This window comes from Triturus cristatus, chromosome 11, assembly GCF_964204655.1.
Source record: "Triturus cristatus chromosome 11, aTriCri1.1, whole genome shotgun sequence".
Classification (NCBI taxonomy): domain Eukaryota; kingdom Metazoa; phylum Chordata; class Amphibia; order Caudata; family Salamandridae; genus Triturus; species Triturus cristatus.
Window position 1 is genome coordinate 267427662 of NC_140594.1, and position 26431 is coordinate 267454092.

Below are 26431 nucleotides of genomic sequence, written 5' to 3' on the forward strand. Positions count from 1 at the left end.
TTCGACATTTGTACTGCTCATATAAAAGGGAATGGAGCAAGTGCAACGCAAACCGTAGGGAAAGCTAATTACACACAATGTTGACCTATTTACAGAGTAACACAAGCAAACAACGTGTCTTCTCTTTTCAAACTTGTTAGGTCCTTAGCCGTTAAGGATGAGCTAGAATTTCTTGCTTAACGTATTTAGAAAGAATACGTATTTTAAAATTGTAATGTTAAATTATTTCTAAGGATAGATGTTATTTATCTTTAATGGCCACACAGTGGTTTCATCCATTTTTTCCTAGCTTACAAATCTTTCTGTAAAGTGACCTGGGCAAAATCTGTTCGCTCCACTCTGTATTACACAAGTAGCAAAAATGGTACAAAGGGGAAACGTGTTTTTTGCATTTATGCGCAACTCTATACTTCAGCGTGTGCTTGTGCATTTGCTTTCTTGTTTCTTTTTAATTGTAGTTTTGTCTGTAACCAGTAGATGGCAGCTAGATACTGTGTAGTCATCTACGTTCTTCATAAGTAACTTTGATTGTATCTCTTTCCGGGAGGGAGGTATTTGTCGGAGGCTGATACAGGCTACATCCAGAATCCCACCTTGCTGTTTCAATACTCCCTCTATCGGCTGAAACGTGCACTTAAGGATCATTACCCTGACTTCCCAGTGGAGCCCCCCACACTCCAGTCGCTTCAGCTGCTATTGGTCACCCCAACTAAGAAAAAGTTAATTACCAAGCCTTATAAGGCAGTGCAGGGGGAGGCGGTGAGTGGGTCTGATGTTAGTTTAGAGTGCTGGAATGCTATATTGGATTCTCCGATTCCTCCACGGGACTGGGAACACATCTGTCCTCTGAAGGGTTGCCTTTCCCCCAATGGTAATCTTCGTATTATACACTTTAAATTCATACATCAAATATATCATACTCCTATTAGGGTATATAGAATGGGACTGCGGGAGTCAGATCAATGCAGGCGCTGTGGCATGTCGCAGGCTGATTTTCTCCACCTGGCATGGCAGTGTGATTGTGTGCATAAATACTGGGAGGGTGTCGTTGCTCGCATACATACCATGATAGGACTTGTTTTGCAGTGTACGCCTTTGGAATGTTTGCTCGGCCATGCACCCCAGCTGAAGGCCGCTCTGGGTAGGTTTGTTAGGGTGGCTCTCTTGCTTACCAAACGACGTATTCTGTTTACTTGGGACAGCAAACGGTCACCTAAAGTTGATGAGTGGATTAAGGACCTTGTGTTCTGTCGCGAACAGTTGGAGTTGTATGCAGAGGAATTGCCTGTGTCGTCTAAGCCTAAAGACATCTGGTCGCCATTAAGAGACTATTTATTACTACAGATACATGACGATACTGCATAAATTGCTTGCTTCTGTATACTGGCATGTATTCGGATTTCTTGGATTTGGGGGCATTGTTACTATGGAGTGGGGCCCAAAGAATGCGTGTTATGTAATATCTGATCTCAACATGTACCTTTACAAGTTTGTTTATATTGTTTTTGGTTCACCGCTGCTTGCTGCAGTGGTATGTTTGTACGATGCTGTGAAAATCTAATAAACAGACTTTTTAAAAAAAAGTAACTTTGATTGTGCTGACCGCAAGCACTGCTTTTTTTAAATCGAAAAATATAAAGAACTTGTTTGATTTAATTTGTTGTCAGCCTCATCTCTTATCAAATCATTTAGCTAATGCTCTTAAAACAGTCAAGCGTGTATATCTTCCACTTGCATCAAAAGAGAGTTCAATAATTTACCAGTGGAATAAATGGTAAGGCAATACAGAAGTGACAAAAAAAATCTCAATGAAACAAACCACAGCTAAAGTAAAGGTAGCTTTATTATCAAAATCTAAAACACCCTTTAACTGACCCGTTAGGATTAAATGAGGAAATCTTAACCCACACCCGCTATCAAATTCCACACACTCCAAAGGACCCTATGATCAGCCCAGCTCCCCTACGCCGTGGTCCCCCGCATCAAGAAGACCACATCGGGAGGCCGCTCCTTTTCCTTCCGCGCGGCCAGAGCCTGGAACGACCTTTCGTTCCACCTCAGACAGATAACATCGCTCCCCATCTTCGCAAGAAGCCTCAAAACCTGGCTCTTCGACAGACCCCCTCCTCGATGGACTGGAACCTGCGAACACCCCACATACCCCCCAGTGCCTTGAGACCCTTATGAGTGAGTAATCGCGCTTAACAAACACCTGATTTGATTTGATTTGAAAAACATGACACGCCCTGCCTTTTGTGAACTAAAAAACAAAACCTAAATACATAAAAACACATTTATCTGAGAATTACACTGTATCCATATCAAAGGTAAAATGTAATTTCACATCATCTGTGGAGTCATGCCAAGCCCATTATGAGGTCACAGTGAGGGTAAATTGTGGGTTTATTGGAGGACGTGTGAGTTATGGTTTGTGCAGATGATAACTGGTGAATTTCATGGGGTTTTAGATGTTGATGAAATATAACACCACTTTAATTGTGTTTTTCAGCCAACATAAATACATGTATATTTATATTAGAATCCCACAGATAAAGTGAAGCTATAGTTGCTGAAGGAAAACTTACTGATGTTGGGGCAAGCCATAATACACACCCTCATGCAAACAAAACCCCACCCCAAATGCAATGCTCATGGCATCACAATCTTTATTCCACTTAACATCGTAATGTCATTAAATAACCCATTTCCAAACAAAGAAATTATACTGTGTCAGTAGTAGTCATCTATAATTTCAACGTTAAGGTGACATGTAATGTCACCAGTGACGTCATCTATGCCATTTTTGTTGTCATCTGAGACATTGTGGTGCGGTCATGAACGTTGCATTTGAGGTGCCAATTATGCTTTGGTGCAAACATGAACTATGCAGCATTTTTTTAAGGCATTCACATTCGAGCAATACATCTTTTAAATACAGTTACATAGAGAAATCTCACGCATTCATATATGTAGACACCCTTCTATAAATCTCCACAGTTTCTGGTTTACTAGTAAGAAAATATGTGGGTGACACAGATAAAACCAAATAAAAATATATATTGAATTTATTCAAAACTGAAGAAAAAAAATCAACATATTTTTTTTTCTACTTACCAGAGTAGGGGCATTGATAACTGAAACATTGAACCCATATTGAAAGCTACCTCCGATGCCCACTGCAAAGGCAGCTAATAAGAGGTTTTTGGTCGGAACCTATGGAAATAAATGAAAAAATACTTTACCTTTAGCAAAATATAAACAAATAGCCTTAACACTTCAGAAAAAACAACAATTTCAGGATTTCGAAAATGCTTATCGCATTTCTGCTCATGGGACACTTTTGAAAATGCAGTCATTGTTGGATTATTTGAGTCTGCCATTTTTATGAAAAACGTGGTTTTCAGATGTTCACTGGTGCAACCTCACCTCCTCACGCACCAGTCCACTTTTGTGGGCCACACTGTTTCCGTGCTGTTATAAGGCTTGGCGAAGGGCATATCGAAAATACACGAAAGTGAGATTAGCAAAGTACAATGCCAGGAGATTAGATTATAGTAGCCGAGTGCGGAAAACCAGGGGAAAGGATTGCTTTAAATCATTCATTCAAAATACATTGGGGTATATTATCTAGCCCTATCGCCACCACAACGTCACTTTTTGTGACGTTGTGGTGGCGATAGGGTCAGCTCCGTATTATCAAGGCAGCGTTTAGCCACTTAACGTGGTTTAAAGCCACGTTAAGTGGCTAAACGCTGCCTTGATAATGGTGCCCCTTTCACGCTAAATTTAGCGTGAAAGGGGCATGCAATGGGTGTTCCACCACAACACCCATTGAATTCGACGCTGCCACCTATTATCAAGGGTGGCGATAATAGGTGGCAGCGCCGAATTTAAGACCAGGAAAATCCTGGTATTAAGATGGCGAAAAGAGGAGAAATGCTTTATTTCTCCTCTTTTTTGCTTTTTCCATGTGTGCTGCCTTGTGCAGCACACATGGAAAAAGAAAAAGCAAAATGCCATGGTTTGTTTATATACAGGAAGGTGTCCCTTCCTGTACATAAACAAACCTTTTTTAAAAATGACATTTTGTAACTTACATGTGTGCTGCATGAAGCAGCACACACGTAAGTTACAAACTGGCATTTTAGGTTGTTTATGTGCAGGAAGGGACACCTTCCTGTACATGAACAAACCTCAGTGCTTGCAGACACGTTCCCCCTGCGCCTAGTGCCATCGCAGGGGGAAACAGAAGGCTGCACCATATCCTTGATAATATGGTGCAGCCTCGCATTTCCGAAGTAGCGGAGAGAGGCGTAAAGCCAAGAAGGCCAACGCCTCTCTCCGCCACTTCCTTGCTAATATGCCTCTTTTTCAGTTTCACTAAAACCACCATTTCAGCAAAGCTCACAGCATCAGGGCAGGAAACAGAAAAAAAAAACAGCACGGCATCTGGGCTCAAAAGTGGAAACTGACGTAAAGGAAACGGGCAAGATGGGAGTACAATTGAAAACTGCAAACTGCTTCTGCAACCAAATGAAAAATATTCCTTCGAAAATATATCATTGCGTTATGCTAGGCATGTTTATTTCACTGTGCACGGTAAAAGAAATTCCTTGGGGGCATATTCTCAAGGATCTATTGCCGATTTATTGGCACTTTAGCGCCGCAAAAGTGGTGATAGATTTGTCGCACTAATCTCAAGCTGGTGCAAACTGCCATTATCCCCAGTTTTCCAGCATTAGCTGCCGCAAAAAACATCGCCACGGATGAGAGCGACAACTAACTCTAATCATATGCAGAGTAGGCTTTCCCACACAAAAAAAATGCGAAAACACCACTGCGCGACATTCACAACGACCAGTTAGATCTGCGATGCAAACTAAAAACAGGCGATAGGCGCGTTAGCAGCAGGGATCTAACACCTACATTTTACTGGTGTTAAGCAGGACGACAACCTGCAGTATGAAAGGGAGCCCAGCCCAGAGCCTCATCTGAAGACCAACACATGACATGGAGCCACTGATCATGCAGCTCGGAGACCCAAGAGGGCCACAACACTCACCTCCACCATCCCAGCCCCCACCCCCCCAGACTACCACCCAGGCAGCGCAGAACAAGACAGCTGACCTTCTGAAAATGGCATGGCCCCTCAGCCACATAATTGCAGAATTTTGGGGAGAGGTGGGAACCAAGTATGTCTGAAGGAGGCAAGTCACCCATGAACAACAATGTACACAATACCAAGTGTGGCAGTGATATGCAGAGCACACACATGTCCATGTGGACATATACTGCTGGTGTTTGTAGTGTCTTGGACAGTGGATGTAACCATATTACTTCAGGCATTGGGGAAGACCTCGGTCATGTAGCTCTGTCGTCGTCCCCTGTAAGCGTAAGTGGAGTAGGCTGGTCAGGCGTTTGCCAGTCCCGCATAGGAGTGTGAATAAATAGGCCAGGGCTCTGGGCGTGGTTCGCTTCCGGGATGGCCAACTCGTCTGCCAGGGCTGCGCACCTCACCCTGCCACAAGTCCTCCGCCTTGACCACCAGTCTCCTCAGCCGATCGCTGGCCTCCGTGACAAAGGCACCCAGCGGCACCGCATGGCGGAGTCATGTGTGTGCCGACTACTGCCTTTGGCCTACACTGTGGCAGCAGGTCCCCCAATTCAAATTCAGTCTTGATTTATCCATGGTAGACTCCAGTAGGCCACAGTCATTGCTTCCAGTGCGGCCTGCCCGGACGACGCATCACTGCAGGCTGCGCACCCGCTGAGCCCTTCAGGTGCCACTAACTCTGTGCAGCTCAAGGTAACGCCACATGGCTGTGGGCCCTTGCTGACTGCTGCCTCCGGCCTACACTGCAGTCAGCAGGGCTCAGAAATCAGATCCAATCCTGACCTGCAAGGACACGCCATCACCGCTGGTTGCGCACCCGCTGAGCTCATCAGGTGCCACTAACTCTGTGCAGCTCAAGTCAACCCCACGTGGCTGTGGGCCATTGCTGACCGCTGCCTCCGGCCTACACTGCAGTCAGCAGGGCTCACAATTCGAATCCAGTCTTGATTTATTCATGGCGCAGGCCGGTAGGCAACAGACATTGCTCCCAATGCGGCCCGCCCGGACAACGCATCATCGCGGGCTGCGCACACGCTGAGCTCTTCAGGTGCCACTAACTCTGTGCACCACAAGTCATGGACCCTTCATGTTTGAATCTTCTGTGTGTGATTCCATTTCTGCTGCCCCTACCTCAGTGCACTGCAAGTCATGGACCCCTTATGATTGAATCTGTGTGTGTGATCCGAAGATCACTGTTCTAGTTGTTGCCAGCACCAACCACTCCCTGAGGGCTGGCTCACTCTCACCCCACACCCATCCAGCACAGGCGTCACTGGACATGTGACCCTGGTAATAAAAAGGGGCCAGGTGCACGTGCCCGTAGCCGGTCCCACTATCTATCCAAGTGTGTCCATGTGGTCTTTATGTATCCATGATAGCCCCGGGCCCTACCACATTACACTGTGCTGTGGACAGCAGACGCAACCATGTCACCTCCGGCAGTGGCTAAGACCTTGGACAAGTAGCTGTGTCGCCCCCCCGTAACTTTAGCAGAGTGGGCTGGGCCTGCGTATGCCAGTTCAGCATAGGGGAGTCAAGAATTTTCCCAGACCTCTGGGTGTGGTTCAGTTCTTGCCTGGACAAGGAAGTAACTAATGCGTGTGCCTCTGTTGTAGTGTCGGCGCCACCCTGCCCGCAATTGACAATGTTGCAATCTAGCATGCAGCCTGAGGGTGGGCTCGCATGAACGGAGAAATGATGGAGCGCAAGACCGCTCGGGGTCTTGGCTCATACATGGCAAGTGTTGTGTGTATCTGTCATGCCGCAGCATGAGCAAAATACCTAGCCCTACTCGCAGCGCGAGTCCAGCCACGCATCTGTGTCTGCCATATCCTTACCATAGGCCTACACTCACGTGGCCGACCACCTTCAATGGCCAACATCACAGTGTCGTTGTCAGGCTTGTGGACATGCGCAGACGGGCATGACAATGGTGTGCCGTAGGTGTGCAAGTGATACAACCACGCTGTGCACACAAGTAAATGGGCTCAGGGGGAGGGAGGAGCAGCAGTGAGGTAATGTAAGACACAGTGATGCTGCACATTTGCCACATGCAAGACATGTCAAACGTGAATCCCAAAGTCACACACATACCCCCCCACCCCCAACAAGGCACCTCACAGTTCCTGAATGCAAGCAGATGACAAACCAACACTAGGGATGAAAGCTCCTTTGTCTGAACTATCAGGCGGAAGCACATCTGCACCTCCGACCTCGGAATTGCATGTGCCCGGCACCCGTGACAGATACTATAGCAGCTGATGCCGACTCCCACACTACGCACAGCCAGACGAGAGACCACCGTATACACACCCTACACATAGGAGTCCTTGCTCGAAGTTATCTTGCATGGAATGGCCTTCACACTTACTCCCACACCATCCCAGGCACACTAAAACAACTCATTGATCCGAGATGTGGCATTTCATCCACAGAACAGGCGCAGGTCAGAATAGTGCCCCTTCAACAAGAGCCACTAATGCAATGGCAGAACATCCCGGACACATGCACAACCTCTGTCACATGGAACTGTAACGTGCACAAATGCTGCATTTACTGGGGGCTCTGCCATTGGCAGTGTTGCGAATCAGTTACCGGCTAAGCTTCCGCGTTGCCAACGTCACCTCCATTCAGCCTTTGTTGCATTGTCGATCGTGTTTATTCGAGTGGTCCATGGACGTCTGCCTATCCAACAGGACGGTAGCTGAACTGGATTTTGACATGTGTGTGCGCCCCCTGTTGGCCCACGACCAGGAGTGTCACCGTGATACCGGTTTATGGGATGCCTTGATACTTGGCATACATGCTGGCAGCTGGACCCGGGAGATTGCACAAATCCTCGTGTGCAGTGACCACATTGAACCGCTGCCCTATTGGGCTGTACTGCTAATTGGTGTAAGGGGGTGGACGCAGCACATCTGTCCGGGCCTACTAATGGATTGCCTCGCCGTCCTGTTTGATGAAGTCAACAACGACCTCATGTTGGAAATGTTAGCCTACGAAGCTGCAATCGCTTCCATGGACGAGTAACTAAGTACCTGCAGCCACAACAGATTGGAACCCATTGCACATGTCCCAACACCTTGTTGCATCTTGGAGATCTGGTCACATATCTCACAATAACAGTGGACATGGCTGCTTCCGCTTGGACTCCGAATACATGAGGGGACAACAACGCTACTTAAAACTCACCTGTGAAAGGTGAGGCATTCCCCCAGAGTGGACAGCGGTCCTTGGCAACATTCCTCATTCTGACATACTGCTGCACTGGTCTGCATGTTGTGGCACTTATCTTGCCCGTACTGACACTCATATGCTAATAAAGTCTACGCAAATTCACTTGCATTCATCTGTGATGAGTGTTGATTTGAATGACAATGTGTGTCTCAATGCCTATCTGGGTCACGGCCATACATGCACATTGATAGCATTACCCAGGGAGTACCTTTTTGTGGAATCACTGCCCCTACATTCATCCATACTTTCATTCTTGATTGATCATGGCCAAGACACATCTGTGTTAATTAGAATGTTTTATTCACATTCAGTGGAGTGTTGAAGATGGACCAGTACAGGGCCATGCAAACCCCACTTTACATTGTTGGCCCGTAAAGGGCTAGCCGGAGTCCTTTTGGGATTGACAAGTTCATAGGGAGTGGGAGACTACAGTCCACAGTGTGATTGCTGTGTCATTGGTAACCAAACCAAATATGGCAGTCCATGCCGGGGTCCAAGGTGAGTGTCGCTGAGTGTATAGGGGGACAGTGGAAGGTGTTATTCCAGGGTATGATGCAGAGGGCAGAACCAAGCTTAAACCGGCCATATGGCGGAGATGAATGCTACCACTTCATTCTTGCCACTAAGCCAGATTCACAATCATCTTCGTACTCTAATGTGTCAGGTGCCTCACATGCTGGTGGTGGTGTTTTGTCTGCATCACTGTGTGGCAGTGACACATCCGGGGACGGAGGTGAAAATTCTGCCGCACTGTGTGGCACTGACACTTCAGGGGGCGGAGATGTAGATGTAGTAGTAGCACCAGCATTCATACGCACCAGGCCTTGTGGTGGCAATGCCATGATGAAGATTTGCAGGGCATGGAAGATCACAGCTACATCTCGCTGGTGTGCAGCCATGGCAAACATTCTTTCCGCCTGCATCCGCTCCAAGCTCTCCATCATTCTCCTTATGTGTTCCAACTCACGGATGACATCGCTGGAGTCACTCTGACTAGACAGTTGTTCTTGGCTCAGAGTCATCACTCCAGGGACTTAGACACCCACATATGGCATCAAGTTTGGCTGCCATGAGGTCGAACCCCATCCGCAGCTGGTCAGACTTCTCCTCCTGGCACCCTAACACACGGCGTTGGAAGGCCATGTGTTGGTCGTGGGGGTCCTAGGAGACATCCGTGGTGGTGGGTATTTCCTGCTGTGTCGTGTGTCCAGGGGATGGTGTCTCATTGATGCAGCTGGGCTGCCCTGCTCCTGGAGGTGGGGTGCCAGAGCAGTCCATGAGCTGTTGAAGTGCGTCGATGTAGATGTTGGGGAGGTCCTCTTCATCATCAGTGCTGTGTTGTTGGGTCTGCTCTGCAGGAGGTGTTGATTCTCCCTCTGCAATGTGAAGGGGAGATGCAGATTGACATTGTGTTCACAAGTATGTTCACGCATTGTACAAGTTTACTGTCAGACTGCATGACAATGTACATTGTGAATGCTTGTGAGGAGACGCCTATTTGAAGCGGGACAGTTGACATTTCAACACCATCAGGGATGTGAGGTTGTACTTGTACATTGTCATCTCACAGTTTCGAGCTATGCCAAATGCGAATGGCCATTTTCTACACACAAGCGGCAGCAGTTGTGTTCTCTGTTCTGTTGTGAAAGTGTTGCAGTTTGTACCAAATTGTTGTCAATGTTGGGGTGCTCCGATTCTTATGTGTGTGTGCTTCATTGTGGGCGAGTTGCCCCTTCAGCTCTGATTTGGCTGGCCCTTATCCCTTTCAGGCGGTGTGCCTTTCACTTCAGTGCTTATGCAGTGGTGAGATGTTGCTGACTTGGGTAACTTGGGCTCTTGGTCGGAGTTGTGGATTTTGTGCATGGTTTGTCTGCAGATGTGCAGTACTTAATTGCGCATGTTTGCCATTGTGCCCATCTCCCTCCGTCCCACCAGTCCCTGGTTGTTACTCACCCTGTTGCTGTTGGCTCGGGTCATGTTGTGCAGTGTCCGGTCCCCCAACTCCTGCCACCGTCTCCCCAATGATCTTCCCAGGCTGGTCCTCCGTGGGGCTTGTGGGGTTCTGGTTGTCCTCTGTGCTTGCTCCGACTACCTCCATGGTGCTTCGCAGGTTTTTGTGTCTTGTTTGTGTTTTTAGTTGCCGCTTTTATAGTGATTCTGGCTGCCTGACTTGTGGGACTTGCAGGCCTGGTGCTGCTTCCCGCTGGAATTTTTATCGAAGTTGTGTCCATCGCAAGTTTTTTCATGTTCGGGTTTAGATTTTTATCTCTGTCCAGGTGATTTTATGTTGGACATTTGACGCGTTATCTGGAAACTATTGCATGTTACCGCCATGTTGTGAATCCGACGTTGAAACAGAGTTATTTTCCCGCGATGGACGGTGATATGGGAAATTGCATTAACCTATTTTGGCGATGATTATCGCACGTTCTTGAGAATATCCCCCTTGGTCTTTTAGCGCCCTGCTAATATAGTAAGACGGGAGTTACCAGCCTTTCAGAAGTGCAAGTTGTCAAAGAATACTGCATTTCCGGTGAAATACTAGGGAAAAGCATGCAGAATCTGGAAAATTCTCCTTCCTGGATATTCTTCCCAAAAATGCAGATTGTGCGTCCATCCCCTCCCAGCCCTCTGAAATACCTAAATGCCCAGATTATGGGGACAAGAAGGAATAATGGCAAAAAACTTCAGGGCAGAAATGGTCATTTATTCCATCTGGCATTTATCGGGGCGAGGTGGGGCCATTACATAGCTTTTTGAGGGCAGCCGACTAGCACCTCTGTCTCCAGCTCCCCAAATGTCATGGCAGCAGGCATAGCGGGGGCAAAAGGGATGAGAGAGAATGATACGAAGAGAGAGAATGAATCTATGGAAAGAAAGAGAGAGAAATGGAGTGGGGCTGGTTTGTACATTTTTGCCAGGTCTGCCTTTAGCTCCCAGATCGGCTCTAGCTACAATTTTGTGTTGCCATAATGTAGGCCTTGGACGTGAGACGAGAATTTCTCCAGCTCACCATTGAAAGGTTAATATATCTAAGAAATCCATTTTAACTGTCACTAGTGGATAGAATAAAAACAGGATAATAAATGTTCATGTGCATTAAATGGTGCAACTTCATGTAACAACTAACCATCAATTTGTAAAGAAGGGGTGTATGGGCCATTGGCGACCACTCACTTAGACCTTGGATAACATCCCCTTTAGAGTGCATTTTACAGCAAAGAGTTTAAAACTCTAGCAAAATAGCTGTAGGTTTCGAAAGTAATGTTCAAGTGGAACTAAATGTTCCAATTAGTAGCAAGCTGCTCAGTGTGCTAGTCAGTACTTAAGGTGAAACTATGGCATTTTGGGGCCAGGGGGGCCTACTGGCACTTATTGTTTTCTTTTCAGACATTCTCAAGAGTAGATTTACCACTTGGCCGGTTTTATACCGACATGACCAGAATGTTACCGTCCCAGCCAGTATAAAGATTAGAAAAATCACCCAAAGCTGCTATTTTTCTCCTTATCAGTAACATGCTTTAAACAGTAAATGTTTCTGCTTCTGAGCAGAGCTTTGGTCACTATGTTACAAATTAAGTTCTGGGTTGCTGGTGCTTTACAAATGGGAGCAAAATGCAGTAGAAAGCCAAATTCTAAATGCGCCTCAAATAGGTCACGGAGCATTACTTGGCCAGTGCAGTGTAATCGTTGTTGTTTACTAACTAATCAAATATTTTGTGAGGTCCTTGGAGATCGTTGGTTTTCTATCTCTTTGTTGAAACTTCCCTTGGGCACGAGCGGTTTAATTTTGCCGAACCCTTTGTGAAGTCTCGGGTTCAGCTATGCAAACAACCGTAATGGGCACAGAGGGAGCACAACATGGTGTCAGCAAAACACTTTGATCACAATTTACTTCTGGGAACAAAACCGACATGAACAATGCTTTCCATCTCGTCGTATATTTGAGGTGTGATGTTGGGCCCTAGGACCACATGATGTTAAATGACTGACGCAGACACTAGGTAGTAGGGTACTGTAACTGGGCTCAGGGCACGTGCGCCAAGCCCCTTTTATCAGCAGGGTCACCTGAGCGGTGATGCCTGTGGGAGGTGGGTGTAAAGTGTGGGTTAGCACTAGGCAAAACACTAGAACGTGTCCAGTCGAACACTACATGAGGTTACTACCCGTGCAAGGAATTATAGAGTAATTATAGAATTATAGCCACAAGTGTCACCTGACCGGTGACACTTGTGGCGGGTGGGTGTAAAGTGTGGGTTAGGTCTAGGCAAAACACTAGAACGTGTCCAGCCGGTCACTACATCCCTCCCAAACTTTAATGAAAAGAAACAAACAAAAGTCAAAGCTGTAAGAAAACAAATAAACAATACACATCACCAAATGAGTCTCTTCAGGCCGTCAGCCAGGCAGCGCTGGAGCTTTGGACCGCATGGTCGGGATGCTTTAGTCCGCCTTGGAAATGTATTTCAGACCGGCCTGGTCTAGCGGTGTTGGAGTCTATTTACAAAGTTCAAGTATCGGTGCATCTGGACTGGTGGTGGAGTCCACTCTGGAGATCTTGCAGGCGCTCAAGGTCCGGTCGATGACAAACCTAAGCTGTTGGGGATGATCTTGGTGTATGAGGCCTTCCCTTGGAGGAGAAGTTCTTGATTGTCTTTCTAGCTCCTGATAGCCGAGCAACTTCGCCTCTCTCGCCTGGACTCCTCTCTCACTGGAGCCTCTTGGAGGGCTTTCCTGCTGGGCTGCATTGGGACCATGTGGGCTTCGTGTAAGCCGCACAAAGGTGTCGCAGAGGAATTGCCAACAGGACTCACAGACAAGCCGCTCATGTAGCCGCAGAGGGTGGTGTCTCTGTCTAGATGTTCTCGCCGTCAGGACTCAGGTTCTGTGCCGTCTTCTGATGACCAGTCTTCGACTGGGACCTCCATGCTTCTCGTGCCCGTCATGGAGCTGCTGCCGATGCATCTCTCCTATTCGGATTCCCCTCTCACAGGAACTCCGTCGGGGCCCTTGCCCCTGGATTGCCAACTGACCACGTGGGCTATGCAGGCCTTTTCGTAGGCCGCACTGAGGGGTCACTGCGAACTCCCAACAGGGCCAATGCCAAGTCTTGTGTAACCCCCAGGGTAGACATTCCAATGGTTGGGTATGCTCTACTTCGGCAGGCTTAAGGTTGGCAGGGGTTCCTGGGTGGCTCACCTTGTAGAACTCCGGTTGTCTGGAGTGTGGGGATCCACTCTGGTTGTGCAATACTCCTTGGTGATGATGCATCTGGATGACGTGACAAAACAGTGATTTTCCTTCCGTTGGGCAACAGGCGGCGATCTATTGCCTTAGGTGACCTTGTGGAGTGAGGAGGACTAGAGGGACTTCGCAGCCCGTGTCTTCATCTTGCTGAGGCTGTTCTTCACCCGTGGCATCTGCGGTGAGGGGCAGGGATGCCATCCGAATTGGACTGCTGATGCTAGGGACTGGACGGTCGCGCTGGGAAACGTTGGATTGAGACACGGTTCGCGCTGGCTGCGGCTTACATTTGGTTCTCCCATTGGACTGTCTCCTGGGACGTCGGTCTGGCTTTTGGACTGGACGGTCGCACTGGGAAGCGCTGGAGAGAGACACGGTTCGTGCTAGCTGCGGCTTACATTTGGTTCTCCCATTGGGCTATCTCCAGGGACATCGGTCTGGCTTGATGGCTGTCTGGTGTCTCTGGGTCCGCTCATCTTGTGGTGGTCTGAGTCCTCTGTCCTGTCGCTCTACTCCTTTTTCTCCTGCATGCCTGCGGTGGTTGTCTGCCCTGTGGTGTCGAGCCACTGCTCTTTCTTCCTTCACAGAGTGGCATCCTGCCACTCTCTTTTCCTCCTTCGAACAGGTCCTCACTTGCCACATGTCTAATGTTTACGCCACATGGACATGGTCTTCACAGTTCTGTGGACCTGTCGCAGGTCTGTCCTGTTATGTTATGTTATTTGGGAACTTATAAAAGCGCACGTACACCAACAGGTCTCTTGGCGCTACGGAGTCTAAGCAGAAAAAGAGGAAAACGAAGGAAAAAGGGCCTAATTAAAAACTGAAGAAAACAACCTAGTTTTCAGAACCTTCCTGAACCTCAAATAGTCTGTCTCCTGTCTGATGTAGTTAGGCAAGGAATTCCAAAACTGCGGGCCCAAATATGAGAGCCGGGTCCCGCCCATTCTTTTCCATTTGATTCTGGGCACCTCCAAGAGATTAAGATGCCTAGAACGCAAATTGCGCTCAGGCCGATGTTTTTCAATGCAAGAAATAATGAGCCTAGGGCCAATTTCTAGGCTAGCTTTAAAAAGTATACAGCCAGTTTTGAACAGCACATGTTGCTCAACTGGGAGCCAATGAAGATCTTTAAGGAGCGGGGTGATATGACATCTCCTATCCTTAAGACAGATAAGTCTAGCTGCCTGATTTTGAATCATCTGGAGCCAATGTCTAAGATATACAGGGATGCCAAGATAAAGGGCATGTTGCCTAGGGTGAGAATGTTTAATCTGAGAAGGAGCATGGAGGTTAAACGCCTTCTTCTGCCATTCAGTAATCTCTCTTTCCCTACTATCTAAATCTCCATCAAAATGGTTGCTCGAAGGAAAGGGTGTCCAGGAGAGCATTCACATCAACTCGGTTCCAATTTCTGAACAAAGTTTTTAAGGAGGATGACTGTTCTGATAGAACCAAATTGTTTAATTTAAAACTAATAATATAATGATCTGACCAAACACATGGAAGAATAATCAACTTGCGTACAATGACATTGGTCGACCATACTTGATCGAGAGTGTGGCCTCCTTTATGCGTAGGGGTGCAAACATGCTGAATAAAATTAAGACTAGTAAACAACTCAGTGAGTTCCTTAGGCAAAGTTCCCTCATCTATTACATTAAGCCAATAGTTCAAATCGCCAGCAACCAAAACTTTCCCATAGTCTGTGGACAGGGACGCAATATGATTAGCTAAAGCTTTAGGGAAATTATGCAGATATTTCAGTAGGACTTGCTTCTTCCTCTTGGGGACCTTGCACGGGCACCATCCCCTCCTGAGGGATTTCGCGATGCTCCTCTTCTCTTCGCTCAAGGCAGTTGTGCTTGCACCTCGAAGCTGCGCCATCATGGCGCTTGGTCCTGCCTCTCTTCAAGCATACTTGGCGAAGTTGGTCACCGCGAATGACGTGCTCCATGCTTGCGATGCAACTGTGGCGTCCTGCCACGTGTCGCCTGACGTTGTAACGTACGTTGTGGTGGCAGCTTGCCACGTGGGGTGTGAGACTGTCTTGGGTTTCTGGCGACTCCGTCTTGAGGCAGTGTGGGGGAGGATACTCTGTGCTGTCTTCTGCCCACTGCGGGGCTCCATTGGCATGGTGGAGACGTAGGGGATCTTCCTTCTGTCTTCAGCAGTGCAATTGTGTGGAAATGTCTCTCTCTTCTGGGTGCTTGTCTGTGTTGTCAGCTTCTGGGTGCCTGCGTCGGCGCACCTCAGTCTTTGCGCTCTTGGACATTTTTTCGGGCGTCTTCTTCTGGAGCTGGGCGTGCCCATTTCCCTGGCTTGCGGTGACGTCGGGTCACCACTGGGGCGTGTGTAGCAAAATCCTTCTTGATTGCGGTGGCATCGGTCAGCCACTGGGAGTTGCACACCCTGTGCCCGCACCTTTTGTGCTTCAAGGGTGGCTTGCTGCCTTCTTAGGCCTTGCTGCTCTTGGTCGCTTGACGCTTTTTTGTGTTGGGGTAGCTTTGGGCTTCTTGGCACTCTCAGTTCTGTGGGCAGCACTTTCATCGGCGCTGCGTTCCCTCTCTCTCTGTCATGGTGCTGGGAGTTGATGCGGAAAGACATTCACTGCAGCGCTGCCTGTCCTTGCCACACCAGTCACTTTGCTGGGGATTTTGTAGTCTCTCCCTCTAAACCTGACAGGCAGTCCATGGCGGCATGTGGCACTCTGTTGACCAGTCTGTTACTGGGATGTCTTGAGCAGTGCTCAGTGCCTCCCACTCTTTCCTCTACTTGTGGTTGGGCTGCGCAGGGATCTGTTCAGTGTGTGTGGGCACCTGCTCTCTCTTTTCCCTACTTGTCCAATACTATGAGCAGTGTTGTGCTGCTTCATGCACTTACTTGCTGCTCGGGCACTTGGTAGCGTTTTGTGCTTTACTGGGTGCCTGCTTCGCTTTGACACGCTTGTGGGTGCACTGTAGGGCCATACAATATTTCCTTTAATGTGGTGCCATATGAGGAAACGGGCACTAGATGGTGATGCAGCGCTTCTCTTCATAGGCCACAGCAGTGTTTCCTGAAACTGCTCCTGTGCAACTCTAACTTGGAGAGGGGAGTTTATCGGCGCTGATGCGGGCATTCCAAAGAGGTATACGGGAGCTCTAGGGGCTGTTTATTGATTCACGGTGTGTGGCTTGTATTTCACAAAGTTCGCCCTGTCAGGCCACCGCATTCAATCCAGTTACTAGGTGGAGCTGATGCTGTTTCTTTTCACGAGGCCGCAGCAGCTTTACCATCGTTGCGGGGCCCTGGAGATGCCAGTGCGGGGCTCCGATGAAGCGCTGGCTTGGGTCCTACACATCTACACAAGCCACAGCAGACTCCTCTTTGCTGCTGGCCTCGTGGACACTAGCTTTGGTCGGGTGCGGCCTTGTCTGCAGCACGCTGTTCGCGAGCGCCATCTTGCGGGGGTTGTGGCGGTACATCATGCACTGTCCCGCCTCATTTGGAGGAGCGCTTCCCCCTTTTTCTCACTGGGTTGGCAGGCGGGGCAGCTTACTGGTGTGTTGCGGGCTGAAGGGGGGAGGTATGGCAGAAGGCAGCCGCTCTTACCTACGGGCCTCGGTGGGGTTCTGCCAGCGCGTCTCCTCATCTCTCCGGGACAAATGCCGGCAATCATGTGCATCTCCTCATAATGCACTGCGCGGCGCACTGCTCACTTGCCGGTGCTTCACACCCTATGGGTGCGGCCTCTGTGTCTGTCCATTGATGGGTAGCCACAGGCAATCTCTGGTGGCTGGACTCACAGTGCGGGTGAGTGGCAGACTACTCGCCAGCTCGGGTGTAGGGGCGCCTTTTCAATTGTTGTGGCGGTGACGCGCCTCACACTTTGGAGGTGCCATATGCCTGCAGCCACACTCCATCCACCCCCTTTTTACCAATCAAACTATGGCCCGGCTTCTCTCCATTCAACCCGTGGGCTCTCCTCATGCCCGGTGGGTGCACCTGCACTTCTCGTGGTCCGTCACTGGGATAGCGTAGTGCCGGCAGCAGGTGTTGGCTTCACTCCTGTCACAGGACGAAACATGAAGCGGATGACAGCCACACGCACGCGGAGTTTCACCAGCTCGTTGCCAGTGTGATGTTGGGCCCTAGGCCCACATGATGTTAAATGACTGACGCAGACACTAGGTAGTAGGGTACTGTAACTGGGCTCAGGGCACGTGCGCCAAGCCCCTTTTATCAGCAGGGTCACCTGAGCGGTGATGCCTGTGGGAGGTGGGTGTAAAGTGTGGGTTAGCACTAGGCAAAACAGTAGAACGTGTCCAGTCGAACACTACATGAGGTTACTACCCGTGCAAGGAATTATAGAGTGCCCTAGATGACATATGAGATTATACCTTGTCTTGGGCATTATAATGTCCCCTTTTAACCATTCTCTGAGTCTTATTTGACTGTACCATCTTCAAGTAATCCATAAGGAAACTGAAACCTCCCAAGAGTGCTAGAGGAAGGGTATTTGTATTTGTGCCAAGCAAGAACAACTGAGATTAATTCAGGCATCCATCCAACACTTTTTTGTGTTCCTACGATTAGGCAGTACTGCTCAGAGCAATCCCGAGACCTGCTGATCCTGGTTCATACCCACACACCCTACATTACAGGATTTTAGCAAGTATTTGGTATGTCTGCTTTAGCTTATCTGATTCCAAACGAAATAGTCACAGGCACACGTATTGATGCGGCAAGCACGTGAAAGTATGCACAGCCTTCCAGCCATACAGTAACATGGGATTCCAGCAGGCATAAGGCAAGCAGTGGCTGACGTCCTTGTAGTCTCCCAAGAGAAAGTAGTGTGGGGCCCACCATAGTCCTACAGAACAATGGCATCATAAGTTATGCTAAGGCACCCCACACTTAGACCCAGTGGTGTCTCTATGGCAGCAGTCACTGGTAAACATTAGGGCGACTTTTGAGTAAATCATTTAATTGCCCACTACTCCTCTCTAGAAATAGGCCAACCTTATGCAAATCTGTCTTGATCCTGCTTCGAAGGGATAATTCCCCACTTCTGCTAGATCTTCACTGCAAGCATGAGGCTGAGAACCTCAGCACACAATGGAGCACAAATGTGTCCCAACCCTTTTAGGTCTCGCCTAGGCAACGCATGCGTTGTCTTTTGAGACATGCTGCATCTACTGTATGGCATATAACACACCCATCGCTTTTGATTGGTTTCTTCGTGTGCTTTTAAAAAATATTTTCTTTTTGTTGGTCAATAGCTAACATGTGACCCTCCATTTGCTGTTTTGGTCATCCCTTGAAGACTGCTCCTATTACATGCATTATTTCACGATCAGCTGTGTATGTTACTGTTGCATACTACTTTTCTTTTGCCTCCTCTTCTTATGTTAGTTTCCTGCTAATGTTTCCCAGAGGTAACATCACATCAACATCACGTCGCACACTCTCTGCTGCTTTACTGTGAAGTGCATCCGTGCCTCAGGCAAGCTGAACAATGGAGGCGATATCGCGGGGAGCCCTTCCTGCTGCTTTACCGTGAAGCGTGTTTGTACCTCAGGTAAGCTGAACAATGGAGGCAACATCGTAATTTACACTCATGGCAGGGCAAAATTGGAGAAAGAACAAAAAAACAGATGAAAAGAGTATTCTGTGTCTGGACCATCTGCATTTGCACTTCCTGACCAAGTTTTTTGTGTGTCCCTGATGCATAATACATTTGTTAGTCATATGCAACAGATTTACCCTAAGTGTGTGTGTAGGAGTGTGGTGGAAATAGATCAGTTTTCATGACTTCTCCTCTGACTCATGCTTCGCTCACTCAAGCGCGAGATAGCTGATGTGTCTGTACACTTGCAGTGTGTGACGTGGCTGCTGTCTCTACACTTGTGTTGTGCATCAAGCCAGAGCGGATCTAGTCAGGCTGTATCTTGATAGCTATACACAGGTAAACCTGAATATCTGACACGGTTTCCCATGGATCTTGATTGATATTACAGGATTTGCATCCTTGGAAGGGCCTCTGTTTGGTAACAATTTAGTAATATATTTACAGCAAGCCTTTTATGTCATGATCTTTGTGCGTGTGTCGTAACATTTAAATTGGCTCCAAGTACCTTTCTCTCTCTGACTCCTTGGATGGAGTGGCGACCGAGGTCGGCAGTACACACAGGGCATACACATTCTGTTCTAATCGTGTGTCAAACCTTCTTCGGGAGTTTGTACTGGAGGTGCTGATAGTCATGTATTTCTTTCCTTCTGTCAGATGTCCCCTGCTGCATTTGTTTCTGGTAAGCCTTTGCACTCTCTTTGGTGTTAATTTAGATAGCGACGCGTTTTCTGTGTATAGCAGCAGCGTGATACATTTAAGTCCAAATATAGTACTTTACTATGTGGATTTTACACCGCGATACAATCACAACGCGGTCATTACAATGACCGAGTTGTTACAATGCAGTGCCATTACAATGCGAGTCATTACAACGACTTGCGCTAGATGGTGCGCTGGACTTAGAATAGTATAATTTACTATTCCAACTCCAGTGTGCAACAGTAGGGAAGGTGTTGGAATAGTAAATCATTCTATTCCTTAATCTAGAGCGCCATCTAGCGCAAGTCATTGTAACGACTTGCGTAGTAATGGTACTGCGTTGTAACAACTTACAACGACCACGTTGTGATTGTATTGCGGTGTAAAATCCGTGTTCTTAAGGTTGTTTCCTTTTAAGTCCAACAGACTTCTCAATGTATTGCAGTAAAGCAGCTTTTATTTTTGTCCCCTAATATTTGGCTATTATGCTAATTTACTTAAGCATGGCAATAGTGTTTACTATTAGTTTGGCTCATAGCAGCTCTCATAGTCAGGTTTTTGTTGGACATATGGTACAGTACAGGGATAACATTTAAACATAGTTGCATTACACACTGAAATGAGTTCTCGAACATGTTATGATTTCTGCTGTAGCAAGAATGATGCTTAGACTAATTTGTTTGACGTCAGTTCTCAACGCATTGACATGCTGCTGCTACAAAGAAAGTTGATTGGTTTCCAGCGAGGGCTTGGGGTGTTGGGTGTCATTTTACTTACCAATTTAGCATATCCCTTTGACTCATCCCAAAACTAATTTTACTGCTATGATCTCCCTAATCCATTTCTAGAGAGACTTCCCTCCTCTATCTCTTCTTGGACTCATCCCAAACCTCATCTTACTACTACGATCGCCAAATAAACACTTTCTATACTCCTCCCTCTTCTATCCCCTCATTATCCTTTTCAATCCAACTAACAAACTCACATGGCCACCTCTCAAATTAACTCTAATTTCACCATACTAATCCAACACTAATCTTTTTTGGGTTCTGTAGTGTACTACTCACCAAAAGAGATTTAGCACCTTGTCAGGGGTAGTAAGCACTACATAAATACAATTACAATACAAATCAATAGAATACTGCCTGCAGTGCTCTGTACCTGTCTGCGTCTCCGCTGCTCACAGAATGTTTATAATATGGCTTCCTTCAGCCCAGACTGACGCATCCCTCAAGCGAGTGTGATAATGGGAGCACCAGCATCTCCTCTGACGAGAAGACCCCAAATCCCCCAACTGGCCTCTGTGAGCACAACCATTGGCAACCTGCCATCATAGCCTCAGAATTAACAGAACAATGAGAGAACAGTCGATAATCCACAGGCCTCTCCTTTTGTTCATGCTAGCTAGTCAAGCAATGGCGAACCCTTGAATCAAGGAAATATACACACACACACAAGGTTTATGTGCTGGCATCAATCTCTGTGAATGAAACGCTTCTCAGGCCCATCCTTTGACTCATACCGCTCGGCAGCAGGTTGAGGCTTGGTTCATGAATTAAAATATGCCCCTGCGATGACTGAGTTGAATGGACGTATCCATGGTACAGTGGCGAAGCAAGGTCAGGTGGTACTCGGTGCGGAAACTTTCTTGTCACCCCGGCTTCACAAAATGGCAAAAATATGTGTTTAAAATACATATTTTTGCCATTTTGTCACCCCCCTCAGTGATTTCATGTCACCCTAGGCTTGACAAAATGGCAAAAATATGTGTTTAAAACACATATTATTGCTATTTTGTCACCCCCCTCAGTGATGACACCAGGGGCCCATACCCACCGCTCCCCCCTTCCTATGCCACTGCTACGGTATTAGAAAACAGCGTCAGCCAGGGAGTCAATACAGAATTTGTGGGCTTCCCGCACACTGCTTGCCCTTTCTGCCACGTGTCTAGTGGCGCTGGAACAAATTTCAGATGCTGTGTGGGTGATGGGAGCGGGGTGCTGGCTAACCCTGGGCGAAGTTTACGTAGTAGCACTACACGTAGCTACGCAAAGTACGCTTTGATCTACGCTCAGCTGCGCACATAGGGGCAGATTTACAAGCCACTTGCGCCACTTTTGCGTCACTTTTAACATGGGAAAAGTGACGCAAAAGTGGCGCAAGGGGCTTGTAAATCTGCCCAGAAGATGTTAACACTGTGTGCTTGTCTGCTCTGAGCAATAATTGCAAACAGCATCTTGCACAGTGCAAATTATGATAAAAATAAGTATCTCTGTCTTTATATGCTAACACGCATATAGTCATATCACAAAAGTGAAAATGATAAATTAACAAGCAGTGAGACAGGTGATGATTTTGGGATCCTCTCTAACCTAGGGAGAGAACCAAGCAGATGCCTTGAAAACAAAAAGCACATCTTCTTGAATGATTCGGTGGTGGTCCCATCCTCTTAGGACCACCCCAAGCACAGTTATTGGCAAAAATACAATCCCAACCAAAGGCCCTGCAAAGCATTATGGGACGAGATTAGTAGTGGGCAGTGAATATTATAGTATCCAATATCAAAATAATTCTACAAAAAGCTGCAGTTCAACTAGTCGTTACTAGATGTCCCTCACGAGTCAAATGCAAAAGCTTCATTCCACATAATTATACTCCATAACACACAATCCCACTCCACATAATAACAGTACACTCAATACCACATAATTACTATCCACATGGTTGCAATGCACACAATGCCACACAATTCCACTACACAAATCCACTCCACACCACACAATTACACAACTAACAATTCCAATCCAATCCACATTGTTCCACTACATACCAAATACATACACTCCATACCACATGGGTAAAAGCAGGGCCGGACTGGGAACTAAAATCGGCCCTGTCAAATTGCTCGGCCGGCCCCCCCTGGGGTGCCAGAGGGGGTGCGGCCGAGCTGTTTGAAAGTGCCGGTTTCGGACGAATTTGTTACCGGGGGCCGATATTGCTGGCCTCCGGTAATAAAAACAGCCCCCCTTGGGCCCAAAACCGGCTCCTACCCTGGCAGCCTACTGGGGAAACACCCGGTGCCCGCTATGGCCAGTCCGGCCCTGGGTAAAAGACATTGTCATTTACAATGTCAATAGCTCTAACTCAATTAAATGTGAGACCTATTGCATTTCCAATGTGTGTTTAGGTCTGGTGTTAGTGAAGACTTTTTGATTTTTGAAAAAAATATACATATAACATACTAATTTAAAGGGGCTTACAGTCAGCTGTCTTCATCCATTGGTATATTGGTGTCATTCATATTTTTCTTCCGCTCACTACACAAATAGAGCATTGGGCAGGGTGTCAGTCTACTTCAGCTAGTGGAACACTTCACTTTCAGTGACTGCATTTTGCTCTTTAACAATGAGCAAATCTACACACAAGCTAGTTATCTTCAGAGCTGTTTTATTTTATTTGATTACATTGGTGCTGCCTTTGTGTTTAGAGTCTGATTAGATAGTGTGATACTTTCTACTAGCTCTTCACTGGCACAGGACAAATTCCAGCTGTATCAGTTCCTGTCACATGCTAATGATGTTGTATATTTCCTTTGGAGAGTCCTTATTATTATCTGACTGCTGCTATTTCACAACACTCCAGATTGTATCCATTTGAAACTGTTCTTCATAAAGTTGTGTTTTATGTTTTTCAGTATGTACGCAATGAAGTGCATTTCTATCTGCACTATGTTGGGCAGGTATGTATTTTAATTGAGGATTAGTCATATGTGTAAACCAATTCAGTCTGTATGTCATACATGTATGCCCACCCACTCAGGTTGCTTCCATGCTCTTGAACATTGGTGTATGTGTAAACCCATTTAGTCTATATGTCCTGCTTGTATGACTTCATAGATTGCTTTCACTGCTCTTGTGTGTTGTGCTTATATAGACATTTAATCGTTATTCTATATATTATCTACTGGCGGTCGCCAGTAGATAGTTATAGTTAGGACCGTGTTTCCATAGGAAATCCGCAACATTCTATTTGGAATAACTTTGGCGCCGGTTGACGAATCCTCGCGAATTTTTCAAAACTAATGGGGCGCTACGCTCCGCTCCTACCCTGAAAGTCTCGGGGGGATTCGTCAAGCGGGGGCTGAGAAAAAAGGGGGGTCCCAAAACGCATTTTCCCCATGCATTTTCCCATAGGACCTTTAGTCCGAGCTACAGCCCGAACGGCTGAACAGAATTACTTGAAATTGGGCAGAGAGGTAGTCCTCAGGTCAGGGATGTGCCTTTTGCAGGTCTGGTGTAAATCTGTTCAGTAGGTCCCGAGAAAATAGCATTTAAATCAATATATATATCTGTAAGCGCGCTCCGTGCGCTTATGGTAAGCTTACCGTACGCGTACGGTGCCGTGCGCGAGCTCAATTCTGATTGGTGGTTACATGACTGTAAACATTCGAATCGGTCGAAATCAGAAAGTATCGGCCGCCATTTTCTGTCTCTCGCACTGAAAAACAAAGGTTGATAACATGAAAAGGGGGCAACGAAGAGAGTTGCAGACCCCCTAGCGTTCGTCAGGGGGTTCACGAAGGACCAAAAAGTATGAAAAATAAATTTAATAATTTTAAAAAAAAATTGCGGAGTGCGCGTACGGTAAGCTTACCGTACGCACACTCCGCGATTTTTTTTTAAAATTATTAAATTTATTTTTCATACTTTGACGGTAAAAAAAAATAAAAAAATAAAAAAGAATTAACAATCACATTTAATATATAAATCTAAGGACCCCCAAGGGAGAAAAAAACAATTGATATTTTGTAAAAAATGGCGAGGCGTGCACGGTACGAAATGCGCAACGTGGGCGCTCGGTGCGCGAAGCGCACCGAGTGCCCACAGCGCGCGCACGGTGCGTGAAGCGCACCGTGCGCGCAAAAATTTAAAATATATACATAACTTAGCATTTAAAAAACTGTACAAATTCACTGAAAAAACCATAGGTTTCACACACGTTATAGTTAGGAATTAGCATTTAAAAAACCTTGCAAATTCACTTAAAAAACCATAGGTTTCACACAAGTTATAGTTAGCTGTACATTTCACTCGTAAAAAACCAATGAAATTCCACGTTATAGTTAGATCAGGTAACTATAACTTGCGCGACCTCAATGCACAATGTGTCATTTCAGATGTCATCATTGATGTCATGAGTGATGTCACTGACCATGTCATAAGTGATGTAATATGTGACGTCATCAGCAGTTCATTGTGGGCGCGCAAGTTATAGTACCTGATCTAACTATAACGTGGAATTTCATTGGTTTTTTACGAGTGAAATGTACAGCTAACTATAACTTGTGTGAAACCTATGGTTTTTTAAGTGAATCTATCTATCTTTCTATCTTTCTATCTATCTATCTATCTATCTATCTATCTATCTATCTATCTATCTATCTATCTATCTATCTATCTATCTATCTATCTATCTATCTATCTATCTATCTATCTATCTATCTATCTATCTATCTATCTATCTATCTATCTATCTATCTATCTATCTATCTATCTATCTATCTATCTACCTGTCTGTCTGTCTGTCTATCTATCTACCTGTGTGCCTATACTCTCTGTCTGTCCTATATATCTATCTATATACCTGTCTGTCAGCCTAACTCTATGTCTGCTCTATCTATTAGTCTGTTCTGTCTAACTCTCTGTCTTCTCTGTCTGTCTCTCTAACTTTCTGTCTGCTCTGTTTGACTTTCTGTCTAACTTTCTATCTGCTCTGTCTGACTTTCTGTATAACTTTCTATCTGCTCTGTCTGTTTATCTATCTACGTGGCTGTGGGTATCTATCTATCTATTTGTCTATCTATCTATTAAATCTATCTATCTGTCTATCTTTCTAGCTATCTATCCATCTTTAAACCCATTCTATCTGTCTTTGCGAGCCTCCCTATTTTCCTATCTTTTCAATGCTTCTTACTTATTTTGTAATACACGTTCACAAAAAACATTGCAGTTATCATCCACTAGTCTGTTTTCCACATTTTAATTCCACCCTCTCCAGCATACATCATAGGGCAGTGACATGGGCGTAGGAGACACTAAATTTCTGGGGGGGGGACATGGACAACTTTTTGGACTTTCCGGTGACCCGATACAAATCGACCATTGTCTGAGAACCGTACACTAATACAATCCTATAGTTTTGTAGTGAAACATTGCTAAAGGCAGGCATGTAGTCATAGTTTGCAAGTATGTTTTAATTGTTATTTATATTCACAAAGTAATTAGACCAAATGTGAAAAAATGTATTTTTGAATCTTACATCTTCATGCACGAAACAAACAAAGGCGGGACGGACAACGAAGAATAAACTGAATGCTCTTTGCAACATTCCTAAACCTCAAAATGCAATTGGAGGAATATTGGAGTGTATTGGAGACAGGCTACAAGCACACAGAGCTGTAAGAGCAGAGAAATGTCCACTTTGTAAAAGTGGCATATCTAAAATAGTAATATGAAATCCATCCT

At 46.4% G+C, this 26431-nt stretch overlaps 1 protein-coding gene across 4 annotated transcripts in view; it reads right to left on the bottom strand.

Annotated features, from left to right (window-relative positions):
- LOC146783988 (solute carrier family 2, facilitated glucose transporter member 11-like) overlaps positions 1–26431 on the bottom strand; it is a 422910-nt gene that overhangs the window by 205947 nt on the left and 190532 nt on the right. For all 4 annotated transcript variants that reach the window (XM_085636191.1, XM_085636190.1, XM_085636192.1 and 1 more), the window contains exon 2: positions 3115–3213. In XM_085636191.1, the coding sequence (XP_085492317.1) occupies positions 3115–3213 (99 nt within the window). The remainder of the gene's footprint in view (positions 1–3114; positions 3214–26431) is intronic.